Here is an 18,798-nt window from a genome sequence, read left to right on the forward strand (position 1 = left end):
TTTCGTGAATAAGTTTTAGGTTATTGCTAATTACACCGTCCGATAATTTTCAAAAAATTTCGTTAGTCATGAACCGCACTGTATACGTGTGAAACTATAGGCAAAATGGAGTAAAATGGCATTAAAGTTTTTTCTTTTTCTCATCCTGTTGACCTTTTAAATGACATTCAAATTTCAAAGGACAATATTTTAAATACTTATACTCATCGCCCGATACTGGTGTTGGTGTCATATTAAAGAGGAGAGTATTGGGTAACAAGGCATCAACATCCTTGAAAAATGAAATACTAAAAAATCCTTTGAAAACATCCTGAAATTTTTTCAAAAAAATATATGTTAATATCCTTTATGTAGTGCAACACTTCCCGAATTTTCAATATCCTAGCTTTATAAGTTATTTTTAATAAATACTTACATTCAATTCTTCTAAGCCACCATCAACTTGTCAAAACTTTAGTAGACAATAATTGATGATCAAAAAATAAAATCTTCTGATATAGAAGAGCAATTACTAATGATGTATGAATAAAACTTACCATAGTACTTGTGAACATTGAAAAATGGGATTACCAAAGCAGGACTATAGGAAAAGTTTGGAGTTTCAATTAACTGACATAATTTCGCATATACATTTATCTAATGAAGTTCGATATATATACCAGTTACCAAGCTTTGCCTTCGTCTGCCACAAAAACAACATCCTAATACACCTGAAGATCGGATTTACCACCCGTGAAACGTAGTGTAATGGTTGGATGCGTGGGACTTCGGTAGACTCCTAATTTTTCAATGTATCTCTAAAGGTCTAACAGCTCAACTCGAAAGAGAATTAATTAAACAAAACATTATAGTTGAACCCGGTGCGCTTCGCTACCCCGAATAAGGTAAAATATATTTTGACACATTTATTTCTAGACCCAATTGAAATTGGACTTACATAGCGTCTTTAATGCATAAAATACATGAAATAGGCCGAAAATATATATGGGAGCTACATCCAAATCTAAACCGATTTCAACATAATTTGGCAAATTTATTTCTAGACCAATTTTCTTCACACATCCAAAATTTGGAGACATTCTCTGTTACCATCCCAGCAAAATGTTTGTAGTCAAAGAAGTAGTTAAATCATGAGTGCAAGTGATTCCGGACTACATCTTTTTACGTGAAAGAAGTCATGATTTTTACAAGGGCATGGTGCAGTGAGGATACTGTCTAATTTACTTCTTAAGCACACATTTTGCATTAGTTCTTTGTAGTGAATAAATCACAACAACATATGATTCAACTACTTCTTTGGCTACAAACAAAGATGTAGTTCGAAATCACTTTTATTATTTTTTGTATACAAATTACTTTTTATGGATGCAAACATATTGCTGTTATTATAATTAACAAGAAACAAATTATGTTCTTTGCCTTTTTAAGTTTTTTTTTCAAAATTTTGAAATTTCTAAAATGTGAAAAATTTATGAAATGGATTCAAATCGGACATTGTCAAAATGTGAAGAACGGACTGCATTTTTCATGACTCTGCGTGGACTGCTTCAAAAAAAGCTATTTAATCACTACTTCACAAGGAACAACTTCAAATAAATTTTGCTGGGATTCTATAGATATTTGCATAAGAAATCTAATTTTTTTGGAGGTACCTCCGATTTTGATGCTATATCTCCGGATCCACGTGGAATTTCAGAAATTTTTATATCCTATGTTACTTTCAGGCCATGTAGTGATATACTCCGAAAATTTCAGGAAGATCGGAATATATACCCAGCAAAATGTTTGTAGCCAAAGAAGTAGTTGAATCATGAGTGCAAGTGATTTCGGACTACATCTTTTTACGTGAAAGAAGTCATGATTTTTACAAGGACATGGTGCAGTGAGGATACTGTCTAATTTGCTTCTTAAACACACATTTTTCATTATTTCTTTGTAGTGGATAAATATAGATTCCATGGAAAGTATTTTGAATTGATTTTTCGATTCATTTAAAAATTGATTCGCAAGCGAGGATATATGAGAAATTAATATCTATTAAGCGAGGATTTTTCACTGATTTGAGACCTCAGGGCCATTTAGAAAAAAAATGTAAAACAGTTGTAACTTTTAATTAATATTTATGGCCTGTTTCTCTAGGACGATTCGAATTAAAATTCGTTCAAATTACTACCAAACTCATGTTTTTGTAGAACATTTTTGTTTGAAAAAACAGTAGTTTGCTAATAGTTCGATCAAAATATAATATAATATAATGAATATAAAACAATGGAATATCTCAAATAAATCATTATAAAAAGCGACTGAGTGCAAAATCAAATACTTTTATTCTAAAAAGTCAAAAATACCCAAAAACATCTTAAAATACTTCTTGCATAGAGTCATCTAAAATTGATTGCATTCTAGCTGCACCATGTCCTTGTAAAAATCAAGACTTCTTTCACGTAAAAAGACATAGTCACTTGCACTCATGATTCAACTACTTTTTGGGTACAAACAAATATTCAGTCTGATATTTCTTGCAACCATGTTTATCTTTTTGGATACAAACATTTTGCTGAGTAGTTAAAATACAATAAAATAAATTGTTTCTTGTGTTCTTAAGAATTTTATTTGCAAAAAGTTATTATAAATGTAAACATTGCTAAAATGTGAAAATTTTATGAAATGGATTCAAATCGGACATTGTCAAAATGTGAAGAACGGAATGCATTTTTCATAACTCTGCGTGGACTGCTTCTAAAAAGCTATTCAATCACTACTTCACATAGAACAACTTCAAATAAATTTTGCTGGGTATATGTATGAGGAAAAGTCAAATTTTTTTAATATTCCATTTTCAAAAAATTAAAAATTTTTTTTGAAGCTACATGAAAGATTTTTGGTACATGGATTCAGAAAAAATTCCCATTCTAAAATCTGTTCGAGATACTAATTTTGGTTATTGCGCGCAAAAGTTATGGCGGTTTCAATTCTGATTATAAGAAAAAATCGTATAAAAACGCTAATCATTATATCGAGAAACGGTGTTAATTTATGGCTTCCTACATACTATATGATTACTGAGGTCCCATAACTTTAGTGAAAAAGTTGTAAATTTTCGCGGAAATTAAGAAAGAATTCAAAAAATTGCTTGCTGCAACTTTTTTTAATAAAATTTAAGCTGTTTATGCATCGGAAAAATAATTTAAAAATATGTACGTATTCTATACATCGCGGCGATTCAAATGAAACCAAAAATATACAAATCTGTTTAGCAGTTTGCATATTATAGCAAAAACAAAAAAATATATTGAGGGAAGTTATAAAATTTTTGTAAGAGAAAATATTTTTTCAAATTTATTTTGAAGAAAATTTAAGAAAATTATGTCGGAGTTATTCTTCTATTTCAGTTAAATTTCACGCAAAAAATCACATTTTTTATTCTATGGGTAACGTTCAAATAAATGTTGGGTTGCTTTGAATGGGGTATAATCTTCAAATAAAACTGGTCATTTTGAAATGCGTGTAAATCGCGAAATCCTCAAAATCACTTGATTCGCATGCGGTTTATCAATATTGCGAATTCTTCTCTTCTAATTTGTACAAATTTGCCAGGATTTACTTTGGCGGCTAAGATGTAGCATCGCCTGCAACGTAGTGTGCAAAAAACGGTATAACGCTTATAATTTGCACAAAGTGCATACACTTTTTATGCGCATCCGATTTCACTATCAACCGTGGAAAAATTAATCTATCTAATCCTATTTCAATTAAATCCATCAAGGACCGTGGATGTAGGAACACACACTATTTTTGGGATAAATCGGATACAGCTCCCATGCCACTAACATTTTAGAATTGCTGTTTTCTTAAAACCGCGATTTATGTGTCAGTTTCTTCATTGACAAGGAAACGAACCTTAGAAAACGCGATTAAATCCGCGATATTTTCAAAAACATTTTTCGCACATTTTTCAGTTTTTGCAGTTGCTGTTATCGCCGTTCTAGCGGATGGATTTTCACGATCTATGATTTATATGATCCGGACTATCAAAAAACTAAAATATCTTGGGGTCTCAGCGCAATCAAAAGGATATTGAAAATACTGTACAAAAAAATAGGGTTTTTCGAAAAAATATCGCACTAAATTTTGGCCTTTGGCGGTGGATTACTGTGATGCTGTGTGGGCTACATAGTCAATATACATATCAAATTATGCGTAATCGCGAGTTCTTTAATCCTATTAATTGTTTTTTTTTAAATACTCGAATGCGCGTTCCAGTTAAATTAAAAATACGAAAAACACCTAAAATCCGGCTTCAAAATGTCAGCATCCATAAAAGGTGGAAGCAATAGAAATTTCGAAAAGTGATACATTAGAAGTGTAATCTTCATTTTGTATTCCTCTACTTTTACTTTGTACATATGTTTGTCATTTGAACGGTTTAATCAGCAATCAAATAGTAACGTAAAAACCACGTTAGCTTCAACTTTTTTCCTATTTTTATTCATTTACGCGGTCATAACTTCCACGCAAATTAAATTATTTTGCAAAATTTTTGAGCTTTGTTCAAAAACATTTGAATTGATCTAGCCATGGTCATATTTACTGGTAAATTGCAACGGTTCGCGTATTATAATAGTGCAAACCTTGGCTTCATGGAAACGAAATTTTTTTGATATTCACTCATATACCCTCGTTAGAACAAATGCTGAGGGTATAAAAACCTTAAACTTTACATGTTCCAAATTTTGTGTGGGAGATACCCTAAGGAGTGGTACGATGTACGTTCCATATTTGGACGTAATCCAAGTATGTACACGAGTGTTATCTTAGACATAACCAAGTTTAGTTAGTGCCTGCAGATTTTTTGGAGCTCCAGGGCCATTATCTCAAAAAGTATGGACTTCTCCCCGGAAAACAATACACCGTCAAGAAAAAGAATACAAAGTCAAAATTTCGATTTTTAACAAAAAATGTGCCGCTTATTGGCCATTAATCGGTCAAAAAATATATGAAGACTGAACACCAAATTTCTGTAATTTTGGGTGGATAATGTGGCTTAAACCTTAAAAACCCGAAAATTGGGCGGTACCGTTCCTCAGGGGTTATATCAAAACGTGATTCAATAACAACAACTCTCTGTAAAAATATTTCGCAAGACCTGGCGAAGACTAAATACCAAATATCAGCTACATTGGTTGCTTAATGTGGCTAAAACCTTGAAAATACCGAAAATCGGGCGATACCGTTCTATTGGAGCCATATCAAAACGTGTACCTATGTACATAATTTTTATCAGAAAAGTTTTTTGGTCTCAAAATTCAACCAATTTGGTTGATAAGTTTAGCTAAAATATTCAAAATACCGAAAATGAGAAGTACCGTTGCATGGGGACTATCCCAATACGTGGACCGACCTTCCCAATTTGTTGCTCTCGACATTTTCAGTGAACTATAAGTATTTTTACCAAAATTCATCTGCCAACGCCAACTCCTTTTATATTTGGCCACCGTTTATTTGAACTCGTGACATAGTGCAGCGTGTTTTTGAGGTTATGCGTCATTATATCGGGAACTATGGACTTGCCCTCGAAAAAAATTACAACGTAACGGGGGCCGCACGAACATCCTGCTACAAAAAGTTCCTTAACGATTCGTGAGGTGTCACTAAACTGCACTTATTTCAAATTTTGTGTGGAATGTACCTTAAGGAGTGGACCGATATAATCCATATTCGAACCTGAGGTATGCCTAGAGGTAGTATAACCATATGCAAAGTTTGGTTCAATTCCCTTCGAGAGTTATCGTGCGCACATTTGTGGGGGAGGTACCTGAAGGAGTGGACCTATATGGCCCATCTTCGAACTTAAATCAAATCTGGACAAAATATTTCGATACCCAAAATTTGAACAGAATCGATTGATCCGTTCGAGAGTTATCGTGCGCACCAGCCAGCCAGACAGACAGACATTGCTAGATCTACTCAAAATTGTCTGAAACGGATATCGTACAAACATATTTGGGGTCTAAAACCATTATTTCGATGAGGCATATTTTTGGTCGTATCAAAGTGTAAATAACCTCTTTAGCCTAAAGGCTGAGGGTATAAAAATGGGAAAGTGGGATGTGACCAAAACTATTTTGCGTCATAATAAAGGTTATATTTTCCTCATCCATTGACAGGCTTTCCTTTAGAATACGCCGACTAGAAGCGAAGATATTCGCATATGAATTAAACGTTAAATGTTCTCCTCATCCTTTTTTTGGCCTGTGCGTTACAAACTTTTTGGCCAAAACCAACTTATAATACCCTCCCCACATAGTGGTGTAGGGTACAATGAAGTGTGTTTGCCAAGCCATGACAGGGGTTTAGCAATTTAAAAGGGTAGTGGGATCTATGTTTGATATGAATATGATAGTACCTATCTCATATTTTCAAACTAGTAGCTGTCTTGTTGGGTGCAGAAAGTGACACCTGCAAAGTAGATGTTCAACCGTCTCTATCTCTTCAGTATCTCTCCCATCTTGAAGTCAGAAATGTAACCCTGTAGTGAACCGCAATGAGTCCTGCAGTGATTTTTATCTATAACTTATCGAGTGAGAGAAGGTAAATGATTCTGTGTTGAGAGATCGCAGACCAGATTGCCTTGGATATTCTGCATCCAGGTTCCATATGTCATCTGCGGTACATTTGCTCGAAGTAGACCTTGCAATGTCTGCCGCTGTAATAGCACATCTGAGTTGTTATCCATAAGCTGATTCGTTTCCCATTATGTTATTAATCATGATTTGGTACCTCTCTCACTAAAATTCAAAATTTTCACTTAAATGCAGTTTAAGGTCTGTTGACGGTGCCGTCTATTTGGCCCTGTTCACAACGATAGATTAAGTCCATACTTCTTGACATATTGACCCAAAAGCTCCAAATAATCCTTTCATGACTAACTAAAATGGCTGGTGACCATCTAGTGACTTATATTGGTCCAATATTTGGATCTGTCAATGCAATAATTATACCCGCTGGATCTCTAATACACATTTAAAGGTAAGGTCACATTAGGCAAATATTTGCTTCAGCGACCGGCAGTTTGCGCTTACTGGGAGAAAGTGAGCGTAAATAATGCATTGAAATTTATGCTCACTTGCTCTCATTGTCTGAGGGCATTTAGCTTTCGGGAAAGACTCTACTGCATATCCAACTGTTTTTTTTTACTTTTTATTGTCTTTATGGGTGAATTGGATACTTTATGGGTGTTGAAAACTCACCTCTTCTGTTCAGAAATAAAAGAATCTTGAAATTTCCATCCTTCAGTTAGCCTTACCTTTAGCAGCAGAAAAACATTTATTTTTCTCATTTTTTCAAAATTTCCTTTTTATTTACAAAATTTACTTTATATCAAAATAAACAAAAATTTTGTTTACAAAATAGATAATTTGTTTAACAAGATGCAATACTGGGATGGATATCTCATGAACGAGTGGAATGATACAAACAAAACTTGCTACACACATACAAAAAAATTACAACTACAACTACTATTGATACTACTAAAGAATAATAAATGAATTGTTTTGTTTTTTTTTTTTCATAAATTAAAGAAGAAAAGCGAAAATGATATTAATATTTAAATTATATAACGCGGGATGTTGTGGTCCAACGAATATTGTAAAAAGGTGGAGTTGGGAATATAACCCTCCTCCCCTTAGATCTGTCATTATCAATTACTGTAACAGGTTTTACGTACACCAGCCAAAATATTGCTGATTTCTTCATCACGCCTGGATTCGATAAGCATTTCTCCCACCCCCAGTACCGTGCCGGAATTGGGTACCGACCCAAACACTTGAGGATGATGATGATGATGGGGGTGATGATGATGATTATGCGGATGACTGGCATAGGAAGGTGTTGCAGATGATTGGACAAGGCTGGTGGATGTCGTTGCAGTTACAGCACTGGAACTTGCTTGTGACATATTGAGACCGCTACTTAGTTGCGAGGGTGAATTATTACCACTACCATCCCCGATATGGGACATTTGTGTCGATATTTGAGGGCTATAATGATTATAGTGGAGATAACTTTGATTTTGGTTGTGAGATGCCGCCACCTGACCATAAACTCCTCCCGCCGCCAGAGAACTCTGCTGCAAAGGTAAAGCCAGTTGCAGCGGAAACGATTGACCGGCCAATGAGTATGGTAATTGACTGTAATAACTACCGCTAGAGGTGGAAACTACCATGGGATTAAAGGCTTCATAGCTATCATAGTTGTGATTGGTATCTGGATACTTAGCTTGCTTCAAAGCATTGATACTTTTTAAGGTTTCATCTTCAATGCTGGTCGGATTATTTTCACTTGAGGCCGACACATAATCGCTGTCCACAAATTGAGATCCATGGGCAGCGGCTGCATGGGCACTTGAGGTATAACGCAAATAATCCTCGTAGGTAACATTGGGACTAACATTGTAGGCATTGGAGGCCACCAGGTAATCTCCTGATGACGTTACCCCCGTTTGTGCCAAACGCGATGAATCTAAGGCAGAAAAATTGATATCGCTTTGATGTAAATGCTGTGAACCATAACCCAAATGCATGCCGCCGCCAGCGGAGGAATTTCCATGACCCATTACCGAGGCCGTGTGGCTACTCAAATGATGTTTGTCGTCATCTAAACTAGAGACAGGTGGATAAAATGTACCCTTAACCGAATGGCCATGATCTAAAAGACCACGATTTGTACAGGTTACATACATGCCACGTCCTGCCACCACTGACATTGAAGTGGCACTAAGCGGATATGTGTGCGATGAAATTGTGGCGTCATTGTCTTTGTTTTGTTTTTGCGTCTCTTTTGTGGTTTTTGCGGAATTTGTATTGCCGGCAACAGAACGATTTCTACCCTGATTCTTTGTTGTCCCCACTAAGGCAGTATTTCTGGAACCAAGTTTCTTATATGCCGTGGAGGAGGAGTTTGGCGAAGCTCCGCCATTGGCATTCGGTTCTTCAATGGTATAGTTATTGCTACCCGCTCTGCCCGAATTTAATTCCATATTTTGTGTCACCGCAGCTGTTGGTGGTTGACAATTTAAATATTCTCCATTATCGCCGCTTGTCAAATCCGGATTACTATAGCAATCTATAGAACTGGGAGAATAATTTGATCTCAAGGTCTGTTCGTAAAGACTGCTGGTGGCAGCTCCACTTGTGGGTGGCAATTGAATATGTGGTGTTGAATTCCTTTGATTGGAATTTGTTTCATATGTCCCAGACGACATTGAGTTTGAGGGTGGTGTGGCTGCTGATTTCTGTTGATTGTTGGAGTTTTTATTGGGAGATTGACCTCCTCCTCCAGAATTTGGACCATTTTGTTCCTTTGCCACTCCATTTGCTTGTAGGGAACGCATTTTTGATTGTTTCCTCCTTCTTGGCCGATATTTATAGTTGGGATGTTCCGTCATATGTATAACCCTGAGACGTTCAGCTTCTTCAACGTAGGGTCTACGATCTTGAGGTGTTAGAGATCTCCATTTTTTACCTGCAAAGAAAAAAATGAGAAAAGGTTTGTAAAGTGATTTTAATAAAGGATTAATTTTGAAAAATATCGACGTACGCAGGGTCCCTAGCGACAGGTTCTCTGAAAGCCAAGTTACAATGAAAACCAACAGGTTGGTCGTGACTTGGTCTTGGAGACAAAGGGTAGGGATGCACCAAATTGTAATTGTGCAGAACAATTTACTTAGTATCGCCAGTAACAAAGACAATTAAGGAGTTGCTGAACGTATACATCCCGCCCATAAATAACTGTACTCCAGGTTATCAACATTCGCCCGCTTTTGGAAGGTCATAATCGACTGCTCTTGGGGAATTTAATGCTAGTCATAAGTTGTGGCATTCGGTCGTCAGCAATGACCAAGGGGTGTAGTGCTGGCAGAGCAGATTCATAGCTCTGTTTTGCACAGTCAATGAGGACGACCCTACTAGAATTGACGGAGAGTGTCACAGTTCGTAGGATATCACCATCGTGTCATCTGTTCTGAAAAATGACGTTATCCGTTTCTCTTGGGTCAGACAAGCCTTCTGATGTTCTGGAAGCAAAGAGTACGTTCTGCTGGTCGAATAAGCGAAATGATACCAAATTTCTTTGCAGAGGGACGGAATTAGGGAGCTGGTACTGCAATTTCACAGTTTGGTGGGTGAGCATAAGTGGAACAAGTGGCTAAATCATCTGAAGAGATGGAACATTGGACCCGGAATATGTGAATTATGGGAAACGTCTAAGTCACTCTCGAACCCCGAAAAGAAGGAGAATAGGACCTCAGTCACATTTGGCGACGTTACGCTGACTAAAATGTTCGCATGTTAATTTAATCGACAGTTTGTCGAGCACCTCTGTAGTGACAGGGTGAATAGAAGAGTACTACGTCACATTAGACCTTTTTCTGAGGTGCCACACAACTCACAATGGATGGATGATGTTGCGAATGTCATCAGTGACGCTAAATAATCCAAAGCGTTGGGTCTTGATGGAACCTACATGTTAATGCTGAAACAGCTAGATGAGCCGGGAGTCCAGTATCCCAGTAAAGTTCTCAACCAGTCGTTAGCCACCAACATCGTTCCCGAAGTCTGGAAAATGGGCAGTTTTGTCCCGCTACTGAAGCCAAGCATGTATGCCAGCAAAGGTGAATCGTACAGACCGATATCGCTTTTATCGCCCGTAGCAAGGACTCTTCCAGTTCCGATCATCAGCATGAGTTTCGTAAGCAGCACAGCACGACAACTGCGAAAAATGCCATCTCCACAGATGTTATTCGATGACTCAACCAGAGTTGACCGTGCGAAAGAGCAGTGTTGGTGGCGCTGTCAAGTACTCCACGCTGTTTTGAGGGCATTGACCAGACAACCCTTTCGCCAAGTTTGAAACGTTGGATAGTCTATTATATCTACATATGTATATGTGTGGACGCCAGTCGCGGTTAGAATTCAGGAACAAGAAGTCCAAGCTTTGTAGAGTGAAACAGGAAGTAACGAAAGGTGGGGTTATATCTTGGAACAGTTTAACCTCTACCTCTCTTGTATTCCACTGCCTGAGATCGTAAGGTATGCGGATTGTTGTACGATCTTGGCGTCAGGTACTTTCCCTGATGACACTTTTTCCCGCAAGAAATATGCAAATATCCGCCACTACATCTACGGACACTCTGTTTACCCCATGGACGCCAGAGGTGAGTACCGAGCTTAATGTCATGGTCGATGGCAGAAGAATTCCCACCACATCTACCCTAAACATTCTAGGGGTCACAGCTATCTGTGCGGATAAAGAATCATTGTTGCGATAGGTAGGTCTGTGGTAAGCTATGCGACGTCAGTGTGGTCCGCGAATATAAGCGCAACGCGATGGAAAATATTCAAACCTGTCAGAATGCCGCCCTGGGAACTGCCTTCTCATGTCTTCCGTGGAAAATTTACAGTCACAGCTGCCATAAAATGTCGTGTGAATGTGGTCCTCGGAGAACATCCCCCATCTATCGCAGCTGAAGAACATTAGCTGCCACGGCAAACAGACTAGTATTGGATCAACTACGCTGGGGACTGTGTATTCGTCTAAATTTCTATAGGGCAAGTCTTGGTGACACCGTGCCCAGCATGCGGTCCGTACGACGCGCTGCGCTTTTTCAATTGCCCTGCCAAACCTACTCAACTTCCTCCATATTTGGGGTTTAAAACCCTATGTCCTAATATTGAATACATCGGACAACTGTTTCGGTATTTTCAACACAAAGTTTGGAAAGAGAGAAGTTTAAGAACTCGTCTGGGATCGTGTTTAAATTTTGGCAGCCCTAGTTATGACGGCACATTTTTTATGGTAAAAGTCTATACTTCCTCGGCAGAAGCATCTCTTATAAAAAAAACACCAAACCCTCTCTAATTATAACTTTTATCTCACTTACCCAACATTTTACTCAAATCCGCATTGTGTAAATCTGGATTCTCATCGGCCAATTTTTTGCGTTCAATTTTAGCCCAGACCATAAACGCGTTCATGGGCCTTCGTATTCTAGCTTCTTTGGCACATTTAGACTGATTGTTAGCAACAGCACGAAACTTAACTTCGTTGACTAATTTGTGACGTTGATCTAAGTAGCTGGCATTGGCGGCGGCACACAGTTCACCCTTGTAATCGTATGCCCACATGGGGCTATCCATAAGAGTGCCGGAAACAACACCCCCTCCGATTGTGGGTGTTCCAGCACCACCCATATGTCCAGCATAATCCTCGGTATCCGAAGACATTGCAATCGACATCATATTGGGATGTGTTAAATATTTATTCAGCATTGTAGCGGAGGATGCTGAATTGGTATTGGCCAACATTGCTGAGGGTATGCCAGACGAACCAATTAAATGTTGAGAAGAGGTTGTTTGTTGTTGTTGCGAATGCGGATGCTGTTGCAAGTGATGTTGTTGATGTGTATGGTGGGATACAGGCGAAGGTGTGGAGGCCACCATATATGAATTGGACATTATTACCGAATTGTGACACTGCGAGGTCATAGGTAATGATACGGCAACAACATTCGCATCTGTTGCACTATGAGGATCACCGTCATAACTGTTGTTGTGCGTAGGTGTGGACCTTGAGGTGGAGTGATGATGTACTACCGGTGAATGAAGGCTAGACGAGGAATGTTCACTGCCATGCCGATATTGATAGGAGGCAATGTCCGCAGTACTGTTGTTGCCGCCTGTGGCTGGAGTTGTTTCATGTAATGAACCTAAACGACCGTCGGCAAGTATTGTTGTTGTTGCTGTTGGCTCATGAAGTTCAGCGCCATTACCGCTGCCACCGGTTACCGTGCTATTGCTGTTGCTGTATTCTGGGGTACGATTTATGGGTGAATTGAATTTTTTCGAACTAAAAATAGAAGAAGAAAAGAGAAAAAAAATAATGCAAAGAGTTCAGTTTTAAATACCAACAACAACAAAAAGAAGCGGTAAGTACAGGAGTTTAAGTTAACTGCCTAGTCGGTAGATGGTTGACAGTGCATGAGGAAAGTGTGTGTTTTAAAGATTTTAATATAAATTTAGCAAATGTCCCTTCGGCAGACAGAAGAGCAATGTAGAGTGATTTTTTCTTTGCAAAGAGGCAGAGGCGTATGAAGAACTTGGGGGTATTCCAAGTTATCAATGAAGTGAAGTTTTACTATGAAAACCTCTATTCAGCCTCGGCTGAAGTGAAGTTTTCCTATAGGAAAACTCTATTCAGCCTCGGCTGAAGTGAAGTTTTCCTATAGGAAAACTCTACTCAGCCTCGGCTGAAGTGAAGTTTTCCTATAGGAAAACTCTATTCAGCCTCGGCTGAAGTGAAGTTTTCCTATAGGAAAACTCTATTCAGCCTCGGCTGAAGTGAAGTTTTCCTATAGGAAAACTCTATTCAGCCTCGGCTGAAGTGAAGTTTTCCTATAGGAAAACTCTATTCAGCCTCGGCTGAAGTGAAGTTTTCCTATAGGAAAACTCTATTCAGCCTCGGCTGAAGTGAAGTTTTCCTATAGGAAAACTCTATTCAGCCTCGGCTGAAGTGAAGTTTTCCTATAGGAAAACTCTATTCAGCCTCGGCTGAAGTGAAGTTTTCCTATAGGAAAACTCTATTCAGCCTCGGCTGAAGTGAAGTTTTCCTATAGGAAAACTCTATTCAGCCTCGGCTGAAGTGAAGTTTTCCTATAGGAAAACTCTATTCAGCCTCGGCTGAATATTGTATTCAGCCAGGCTGAATTGGAGTTTTCTTATGGAAACCTCTATTCAGCCAGGCTGAATTGGAGTTTTCCTATGGAAACCTGCATTCAGCCAGGCTGAATTGGAGTTTACCTATGGAAACCTCTATTCAGCCAGGCTGAATTGGAGTTTACCTATGGAAACCTCTATTCAGCCAGGCTGAGTTGGAGTTTACCTATGGAAACCTCTATTCAGCCAGGCTGAATTGGAGTTTACCTATGGAAACCTCTATTCAGCGAGGCTGAATTGGAGTTTACCTATGGAAACCTCTATTCAGCGAGGCTGAATTGGAGTTTACCTATGGAAACCTCTATTCAGCAAGGCTGAATTGGAGTTTACCTATGGAAACCTCTATTCAGCCAGGCTGAATTGGAGTTTACCTAGGGAAACCTCTATTCAGCGAGGCTGAATTGGAGTTTACCTATGAAAACCTCTATTCAGCCAGGCTGAATTGGAGTTTTCGTATGAAAACCTCTATTCAGCCAGGCTGAGTTGGAGTTTACCTATGGAAACCTCTATTCAGCCAGGCTGAATTGGAGTTTTCGTATGAAAACCTCTATTCAGCCAGGCTGAATTGGAGTTTTCGTATGAAAACCTCTATTCAGCCAGGCTGAATTGGAGTTTTCGTATGGAAACCTCTATTCAGCCAGGCTGAATTGGAGTTTTCGTATGGAAACCTCTATTTAGCCAGGCTGAATTGAATTTTTCCTATGAAAACCTCTACTCAGCCGAGGCTGAATTGAAGTTTTCCTATGGAAACCTCTATTCAGCCTCGGCTGAATTGTAGTTTTCCTATGGAAACCTCTATTCAGCCAGCCTGAATTGAAGTTTTCCTATGGAAACCTCTATTCAGCCAGGCTGAATTGAAGTTTTCCTATGGAAACAATTATTCAGCCAGACTGAATTAAAGTTTTCGATTGGAAATCTCTATTCAGCCTTGCTGATTTGAAGTTTTCCCTTGGAAATCCCTATTCAGTCTGGCTGTATTGAAGTTTCCCCTTGGAAATCTCTATTCAGCCAGGCTGAATTGCAGTCTTCCTGTGGAAAGCTCTATTCAGCCTGGGCGATGAAGTTTTCGAATATGCAAATTTAACCCCAATAAATTAAATTCCCCACAACGAAAAAATTCCTCAAACAAAACAAACCTACGCCAATGCCATTGGAAAAAAGTAGGTAGGTAGTAGGTAAAAAAGCACACACAGAAGAAAGAATCTAAAAACCGTGGCAACTGACGACAGTTAACGATTTATAGGTTCACTAAATATATGTATTTAAAGTAGACATATTGACAGTTTATCCTTAAATATTGAAATTGAACGAGAAAAATTCCCCCCAACACAGCCAGCCAGTCAGGCAGGCTGGTGGACGGACGAACTGACAAAGCAAAAGGTACCCCATGCCAGAAAACTCAAAAACCAAAACAAATTCAAGTGTCGTGCTTTAACTGGGTTCTTTTGGTCACCCAGACCACAACCGCCACCACCAACAGCAGCAGCAGCACCAACAGCCGAAGTACTAGCAAAACGTTTAAGTTTAAGCAGTACTGCATCACTTTTCCATGGTATTGAGGTGGCTACTGCTTGATATGTACTTGGTAAGCTATGGCTTGGTGTTCTTGTTGTTGGTGATATTGGTGTTCCTTAGTTGAACAACAGTAACAACAAAACTACTTTTGTTGACTGTTTTGATTGCCCAGTTTAAAAGAAAACCCTCAAATATTCATTGATTGTTGTTGCTGTTACCGTTCATGTTGTTCTTTTTATGCTGCTAACCAGCCAACCAACCAGTCATCCAGTTAGCCAGTCATCCAGCTAACAAAAATATATATTACCCAGCTCAGTGAAAAATTCGCTTAACATTGGTTTTCGGTAGACATACTCGTAAATGTAAATTGGGCGCGTGCAGCTATTGTCATCATCAAAGTGAATACCGCAACGGTATTTGCCGATCAACACATACTTCGCTAAACTAAACTCCTTTAAGTTGAAAAAATACAAACTGGACGGACATTACTGGACAGACAAGCGGATAAACGGATCTACGGTGGAAATGAAAGAAATGTTTAAGGCAAGCAATGGCTGAGGATGTGTTCTTATGCAGAATGGTAGACACTGAGAAAAATAACTAAACAGATTCATTCACAAAAGCTGAATTGAAGATTTCCTCTGGAAACTTTTATTCAGCAAAGAAACTTTTATTCAGGATTCAGCCAGGCTGAATTGAAGATTTCCTATGGAAATTTCTATTCAGCCAGGCTGAATTGAAGATTTCCTATGGAAATTTCTATTCAGCCAGGCTGAATTGAAGATTTCCTATGGAAATTTCTATTCAGCCAGGCTGAATTGAAGATTTCCTATGGAAATGTCTATTCAGCCAGGCTGAATTGAAGATTTCCTATGGAAATTTCTATTCAGCCAGGCTGAATTGAAGATTTCCTATGGAAATTTCTATTCAGCCAGGCTGAATTGAAGATTTCCTATGGCAATTTCTATTCAGCCAGGCTGAATTGAAGATTTCCTATGGAAATTTCTATTCAGCCAGGCTGAATTGAAGATTTCCTATGGAAATTTCTATTCAGCCAGGCTGAATTGAAGATTTCCTATGGAAATTTCTATTCAGCCAGGCTGAATTGAAGATTTCCTATGGAAATTTCTATTCAGCCAGGCTGAATTGAAGATTTCCTATGGAAATTTCTATTCAGCCAGGCTGAATTGAAGATTTCCTATGGAAATTTCTATTCAGCCAGGCTGAATTGAAGATTTCCTATGGAAATTTCTATTCAGCCAGGCTGAATTGAAGATTTCCTATGGAAATTTCTATTCAGCCAGGCTGAATTGAAGATTTCCTATGGAAATTTCTATTCAGCCAGGCTGAATTGAAGATTTCCTATGGAAATTTCTATTCAGCCAGGCTGAATTGAAGATTTCCTATGGAAATTTCTATTCAGCCAGGCTGAATTGAAGATTTCCTATGGAAATTTCTATTCAGCCAGGCTGAATTGAAGATTTCCTATGGAAATTTCTATTCAGCCAGGCTGAATTGAAGATTTCCTATGGAAATTTCTATTCAGCCAGGCTGAATTGAAGATTTCCTATGGAAATTTCTATTCAGCCAGGCTGAATTGAAGATTTCCTATGGAAATTTCTATTCAGCCAGGCTGAATTGAAGATTTCCTATGGAAATTTCTATTCAGCCAGGCTGAATTGAAGATTTCCTATGGAAATTTCTATTCAGCCAGGCTGAATTGAAGATTTCCTATGGAAATTTCTATTCAGCCAGGCTGAATTGAAGATTTCCTATGGAAATTTCTATTCAGCCAGGCTGAATTGAAGATTTCCTATGGAAATTTCTATTCAGCCAGGCTGAATTGGAGTTTTCGTATGAAAACCTCTATTCAGCCAGGCTGAATTGGAGTTTTCGTATGAAAACCTCTATTCAGCCAGGCTGAATTGGAGTTTTCGTATGGAAACCTCTATTCAGCCAGGCTGAATTGGAGTTTTCGTATGGAAACCTCTATTTAGCCAGGCTGAATTGAATTTTTCCTATGAAAACCTCTACTCAGCCGAGGCTGAATTGAAGTTTTCCTATGGAAACCTCTATTCAGCCTCGGCTGAATTGTAGTTTTCCTATGGAAACCTCTATTCAGCCAGCCTGAATTGAAGTTTTCCTATGGAAACCTCTATTCAGCCAGGCTGAATTGAAGTTTTCCTATGGAAACAATTATTCAGCCAGACTGAATTAAAGTTTTCGATTGGAAATCTCTATTCAGCCTTGCTGATTTGAAGTTTTCCCTTGGAAATCCCTATTCAGTCTGGCTGTATTGAAGTTTCCCCTTGGAAATCTCTATTCAGCCAGGCTGAATTGCAGTCTTCCTGTGGAAAGCTCTATTCAGCCTGGGCGATGAAGTTTTCGAATATGCAAATTTAACCCCAATAAATTAAATTCCCCACAACGAAAAAATTCCTCAAACAAAACAAACCTACGCCAATGCCATTGGAAAAAAGTAGGTAGGTAGTAGGTAAAAAAGCACACACAGAAGAAAGAATCTAAAAACCGTGGCAACTGACGACAGTTAACGATTTATAGGTTCACTAAATATATGTATTTAAAGTAGACATATTGACAGTTTATCCTTAAATATTGAAATTGAATATTGAAGATTTCCTATGGAAATTTCTATTCAGCCAGGCTGAATTGAAGATTTCCTATGGAAATTTCTATTCAGCCAGGCTGAATTGAAGATTTCCTATGGAAATTTCTATTCAGCCAGGCTGAATTGAAGATTTCCTATGGAAATTTCTATTCAGCCAGGCTGAATTGAAGATTTCCTATGGAAATTTCTATTCAGCCAGGCTGAATTGAAGATTTCCTATGGAAATTTCTATTCAGCCAGGCTGAATTGAAGATTTCCTATGGAAATTTCTATTCAGCCAGGCTGAATTGAAGATTTCCTATGGAAATTTCTATTCAGCCAGGCTGAATTGAAGATTTCCTATGGAAATTTCTATTCAGCCAGGCTGAATTGAAGATTTCCTATGGAAATTTCTATTCAGCCAGGCTGAATTGAAGATTTCCTATGGAAATTTCTATTCAGCCAGGCTGAATTGAAGATTTCCTATGGAAATTTCTATTCAGCCAGGCTGAATTGAAGATTTCCTATGGAAATTTCTATTCAGCCAGGCTGAATTGAAGATTTCCTATGGAAATTTCTATTCAGCCAGGCTGAATTGAAGATTTCCTATGGAAATTTCTATTCAGCCAGGCTGAATTGAAGATTTCCTATGGAAATTTCTATTCAGCCAGGCTGAATTGAAGATTTCCTATGGAAATTTCTATTCAGCCAGGCTGAATTGAAGATTTCCTATGGAAATTTCTATTCAGCCAGGCTGAATTGAAGATTTCCTATGGAAATTTCTATTCAGCCAGGCTGAATTGAAGATTTCCTATGGAAATTTCTATTCAGCCAGGCTGAATTGAAGATTTCCTATGGAAATTTCTATTCAGCCAGGCTGAATTGAAGATTTCCTATGGAAAT

The 18,798-nt window shown here is 38.2% G+C and overlaps 1 protein-coding gene across 3 annotated transcripts in view; it reads right to left on the bottom strand.

The window, feature by feature from the left end:
* Positions 1-7,325: 7,325 nt before the first annotated feature.
* The window catches only part of Sox15 (Sox box 15 transcription factor), a 111,977-nt gene continuing 100,504 nt past the window's right edge, over positions 7,326-18,798 (bottom strand). For all 3 annotated transcript variants that reach the window (XM_073989552.1, XM_073989553.1, XM_073989551.1), the window contains 2 exons: positions 11,942-12,906; positions 7,326-9,525 (listed from right to left, as the gene is read on the bottom strand). In XM_073989552.1, coding sequence (XP_073845653.1) covers positions 7,703-9,525; positions 11,942-12,906 — 2,788 coding nt within the window. In that variant the 3' untranslated portion in view covers positions 7,326-7,702. The remainder of the gene's footprint in view (positions 9,526-11,941; positions 12,907-18,798) is intronic.

The sequence above is a fragment of the Musca autumnalis genome, unplaced genomic scaffold (assembly GCF_047663935.1).
Source record: "Musca autumnalis isolate F117 unplaced genomic scaffold, ASM4766393v1 scaffold_5, whole genome shotgun sequence".
Classification (NCBI taxonomy): Eukaryota; Metazoa; Arthropoda; class Insecta; order Diptera; family Muscidae; genus Musca; species Musca autumnalis.